This window comes from Vairimorpha ceranae (assembly GCF_000988165.1).
Source record: "Vairimorpha ceranae strain PA08 1199 chromosome Unknown NODE_182, whole genome shotgun sequence".
NCBI lineage: Eukaryota > Fungi > Microsporidia > Nosematidae > Vairimorpha > Vairimorpha ceranae.
Window position 1 is genome coordinate 1 of NW_020169477.1, and position 4,928 is coordinate 4,928.

Consider the following 4,928-nt stretch of genomic DNA (forward strand, 5'->3'; position numbering starts at 1 on the left):
TATCTTTTTTCCCACCATATCATTCAAAGCATCAGATTGCTTACTAGTCGTATACTTCCATTAGGTTTTCTTAATGCCCTTACCGTGTTTCTCCATGTCGAAGATGATTTTCTTATAATACCACTTTCTTCTAAATTTTCCAAATGTTTCACGGTATATTTAATTAGTGCCTGCGGGATCATCTGCCCTTTCTTAAAAACTTCTTTTCCTTTCTCTGTTGTTATTTTACGCTTTTCTATCTTACAATATTTAATCTTAGACTTGTCATCCGTTAACACCTCTAAAAATTCCTTCATATAATCTTCTAGATTGAGTTCCTTCTTTTTCCTTCAGTTGTATTTTCAAACCTTTTCTGTGGGATCACAACTTTAATTCATCATTTATAGATCTTTTTATATCCTCTCTCGTAAATAGTTGCAGAACCAGTGTCGTTTTCACCACTAAAATTAAAATACTTCAAATCATTTTTATTATAATTATAGCCTTCTTTGGCCTTTCTTAAAAAACAATTCCTTGCAACATGTCCTGGTTTATCACAATAAAAACACTTCACTGCTGCACCTCCTCCTTCTCGTTTATACATACTCATAACTTCCCTAACCGTACTCAATACCTTCTCTGTCAGACCTTGATATTCTATAGCTCTTGTTTCTTTTTCTTCTCTAACTCTCAAAAGCAACATTTTTCTCAACTCTTCATTATTTTTTTCTTTACTTAAATTTCGGACCATAATAATTTTTAAACTCCCACTTTCTCTATCAAAAATCTCTTTATTCCAATGTTCCTTCTCTACGTTTTCTAAATCCAAAGCATAAATTTAAATCTCTGGCTCTTCCAATATTCTTTTGGCCTCTTGGCCACAGTTATCACTTGATAACTCTACTGTTCGTATCGCCCCCATATTAGTGCTTAACATAATTAGGGTTTAATAAAATATAACACAACTTATTAAATAAACTATTATTAGTGTGTGTTAAAACTTAATTTAAAAACGAATTAGTAAATAGCATATCAAAAAAAGTTACCTCGTTGGTAGAGGAATGAAAAGAAGGTTGTTTAAAATTATTAAATTTAAAAGCAGAAAGTTTTTTATGTAATTTTGTTCAGATATCACTTAAAATAGCTGAACTATCGAATAAGGTCCTTAGACACCCCCTCTTTTGGATCAAATCCTTAAGACACCACGTAATAAAAAATAAATAAAATTTAATAGATAATGAAGATACTTGTAGAAAAAAACACTAAAATATTTTAATAAATGATTCAAATTTTAAAGTACTATTTCCTTTTCTGTACATAAATTCAAATCAAAACTCACTTCTTTATTTTTTAGCCAAACCTTTCGTTTTTTTATTTCAAGTTTAATTTTAGGAGTTTGTAACCCCGATTGACCAAAAAAGTGGGCCCTAAAATTTTTTACCCTTAAAAATGAAATTCAGAAGATTTAAAAGAAAGAATTATAAAAAAATTATATGAAAATTTATTTTAATAAAAGCTTAAAACAACTATGTAGAGGATTAATTTTGTAGCTTTTTATCAACATAAATCCTACTAAGTAAGGATTTAAAAAGTTTCTAGTCCTATATCTATATCTTTTTAAGAGCAGACCAGTAAGCTTCTATAGTATTGGTGTGAACACATATATTTGGGTCCTTAAAATACTTAGAAAGATTTACTGTAGAATGTTTTACACCAATCTTTTCTAATTTGGTGTTGCCTTTCCAACAGGCGCCTTATTCATTGAATTTAGTACTACACTTCTACTTAAATGAATCCCAAGGTTGATTTCGTTCTATCATTGACTCGAAATAATAAAATTCTTTTCTTATTTGCTCTTTCAACAAACCCCAAATCCATACATCTTTTATAGGATGACCTTTATTGTATTTTCTTTTACCTATCTCCGATTCATCAATTACAATAATTTTATTTCCTATGTAATTAATATTCGAATTAAACTTAATTACTAATTATTCGGAAACTTTTTTTAAATTCTATATACACACCTTCTTGATATTCATAAAATAAATGATATTAGAGACGTATTGACCTTAGCTAACCACAGTTAAATAATTATAAAAAACAATTTTTAAAATTTTTATATTATCAAAAATAGTGTCCTTTCAAACCAAGACTTTTTTCTATAAATTATGCAACACTTATTACAACATCTAACAAATTCATAATTTTTCTTTATTTTTAATTAAAACAGATTTTATGCAGCTTTTACACACGGAACCACACTATTTCTACATTTATCCAAAACATTTTTTTCTAATTCTTTTAAATTTTGCATTTGAAAGAAATGAATTAGAGGTTATGCGATTTCTAGTTTCCTTACTTCTTTACACCCAATCAAAAATTTTAAAGCATGCACTAATTGCAATAGCTATAGTTCTCCTATAGGAAATATATAAAACATAGTTGGGTTAATTTGAAAGTGTAATGTTTGCAAAAAAGGAGCCTCTTTGCGCAGTAATTCCTTTTTTTCTACCGTAAAAAAATCTTTTAGAAGCGTTTCTAAATTTCTATATCATTGGACACAAAACAAACGACAAGATGAAATTCTTTCGAGTTAGAACTTAACGGAAAGACTGTAATGGAATGGTGTTTTTTTGTTAGAGAAACATGCCAGCACTACTTTTTGGAGCAAGATATAATTTTGGGCTGGCATGGCGAAAATGGTTATAAAAAAATTGTTGAAATAGACGAAAACCCTGTCTTTAAAGAAAGTACAACCGTGGGCATAGTGTAAATTCACAGTGGATTTTTGGAATGATTGAAGGATACATAAAAAGGTGTGTTCCTATACCAATTGCAAATTGAACAATCCAGACCCTTAAGTTAATAATTGAGAGATATTACACCGGGAAGTATGATCATAAGCGATCAACGGAGAGCATGCGGCTTTTTAACCACCTCAGCTACTTTTAGTTACGGTTCTGTAAGTCGTTCTCTTTATTTTGTTGATTCTGAAGATCCTACGGTGCACACCCAAAATATTGAAAATTACCGGCTTCATGCCAAAAAGCGTATAAAAGCATAACTTGGTACCCATAAACAGCACTTAGAATAATATTTATTTGACGTTGTGTTTAAATTTTCTATTTATAATAAGTTTTAAATCTTTAATTGTTTGTTATTCAAGGGCTAAATTTCAATAATTCTCTTTTTGAACAATAAAGATGGTTCAATTCACGCTTTTTATTTTCTCGCAGCTTTTTTTAAAATGGGTTAAAAGTTTTAAAATGGGCTAAAACAAAATATAGTTCAATTCTCTTGCTTTATTTTTTTCTCCGAATTATTGAGTCTGGTTGCATTCTTACAAAGTTTTGCATACTACCTTCATTAAAAAATCCCACGACGCCTAAAAAACAAGAATCGTATATTTGATGCCATTCACATTTGTTATAAAATTTGTAGCCCATTAAGAATGCTGGTTTGTTTCTGTCATTGTCGAAGTACACCATGATTTTCGAATCGCGACCTTTGTAATTCTGCTTTAAAGTTAGACGTTTTTATAACGCACACTTGATTATCATTATTAGTTGATTCATCATCGTCATATAGAACTCGTGCTAGAACAGGCTTACGAATTCTATTTTTCAGATCAAACATATACATAATACCTTCCGCAGCAAACAATAATATCTTTATCATTAATTTCAAAAAGTCTAGAAGCCATTTCAAACATTATTTTATACATTTGCTTACAGATAGACAAATTTTTAGTTCTAAAAATGTTAGTGACAATGGTATTAATATTAACAGTTCTATTTAAATAAATATCATTAGTCGAAATAGAATTATCTAAACGTTTTACGCCCAGGCCAAAGAGCTTATTAAAATCTATAATCAGTTGCTTAAAAATAAGTGTTAAACATTCTTTCACAGAAGCACAACTAATTATACATGACCATATACTATTCTCTGTTTTTTTATACAGGTACAAGTCCCATATAAAATATTGTAATGTTCTTTTGCTAATATTAAAATCGACAGTGGTTGTAGAAACAATATCATCGAATACCGAGTCTTGATGTATAGAGTAGTATTTTTGTTGTAAGCCAGACCTAACGTCTTATGGTATCTTGTTCTCCCTTTAAAAAATGTTATTATAAAAAAACTGGATCAATCACATTACATGCCCCCGGGGTGATTCATAATATTATACGCCTCCTTAAAAATATTTAAATAATTTTGATACTAAAATACAATGGATATAAACAATAAAGCAAAACACTTTAATAAACACCGAGTAGTCACACCAAACATGCTAGAAGATTTGAAAAATTGTTGTGTTTTTACACAATAAAAGCAAGATGTAGATGTAAATTGTTTCTCATAACTCCTTTCATATTTTTTATTTTAAGTTTCTGTTTCGACCAATGTAATTTAATATTCTGCGTGTAAACGCCGTCTTGGGGGTTTACAAAATTAAGTGCATGATTAACAGTATTATGATGAAGCCCGTTTGTTCATAAATATTTCGGCGCTACCCCATCTTTCCCCCCCCCCCAATAACTACGTACAGAATTTTTAAAAGTGAGCGTAGTTATTCGGAAGGGGGGAAAGATGAAGTAAAGGTAAAAAAGAATTGTTTTTAAATCCCTCTTATGGAAAATCTAAAAGAGAAAATTTTTTGTTTTAAATGTAACGAAGCATTTTTTATAAAAAATACCAAGATAATAAAATTTTTTAAGAAATTAATATTGTAAAAAAAAAAATAATAAAAAAAATAAAATTAAAATAAAATTAAAATAAAATAAAATTAATTTATTATCATCCAAGAAAAGCCACACAGCAAGTAAAAACTCAAAATCAAATAATTAGTGACACACACCAGCATACCGCTGGGGCCTTGCTTGTAGGAAGATAGGTATCCCGTAGGATTTATTAAAATTCATTAGTCATAAAGACTAAGACCT

General features: G+C 29.2%; 4 protein-coding genes across 4 annotated transcripts; 2 read left to right on the forward strand and 2 right to left on the reverse strand.

The window, feature by feature from the left end:
• Positions 1–23: 23 nt before the first annotated feature.
• On the reverse strand, positions 24–296 carry AAJ76_182000296 (retrotransposon-like family member (retr-1); the record flags this gene model as incomplete). The annotated part of the gene is made up of 1 exon (XM_024474313.1): positions 24–296. The coding sequence occupies one exon, from the start codon at positions 294–296 to the stop codon at positions 24–26; it is 273 nt and encodes a 90-aa protein (XP_024329641.1).
• An 80-nt stretch (positions 297–376) lies between these two features.
• Positions 377–730, reverse strand: AAJ76_182000730 (hypothetical protein; the record flags this gene model as incomplete). The annotated part of the gene is made up of 1 exon (XM_024474314.1): positions 377–730. The coding sequence occupies one exon, from the start codon at positions 728–730 to the stop codon at positions 377–379; it is 354 nt and encodes a 117-aa protein (XP_024329642.1).
• A 1,487-nt stretch (positions 731–2,217) lies between these two features.
• AAJ76_1820002218 (hypothetical protein) lies at positions 2,218–2,406 on the forward strand (the record flags this gene model as incomplete). The annotated part of the gene is made up of 1 exon (XM_024474311.1): positions 2,218–2,406. One exon carries the CDS (start codon positions 2,218–2,220, stop codon positions 2,404–2,406), a length of 189 nt encoding a protein of 62 aa, XP_024329643.1.
• Positions 2,407–2,875: 469 nt separating this feature from the next.
• Positions 2,876–3,046, forward strand: AAJ76_1820002876 (hypothetical protein; the record flags this gene model as incomplete). The annotated part of the gene is made up of 1 exon (XM_024474312.1): positions 2,876–3,046. The coding sequence occupies one exon, from the start codon at positions 2,876–2,878 to the stop codon at positions 3,044–3,046; it is 171 nt and encodes a 56-aa protein (XP_024329644.1).
• Between the last annotated feature and the right edge of the window lie 1,882 nt (positions 3,047–4,928).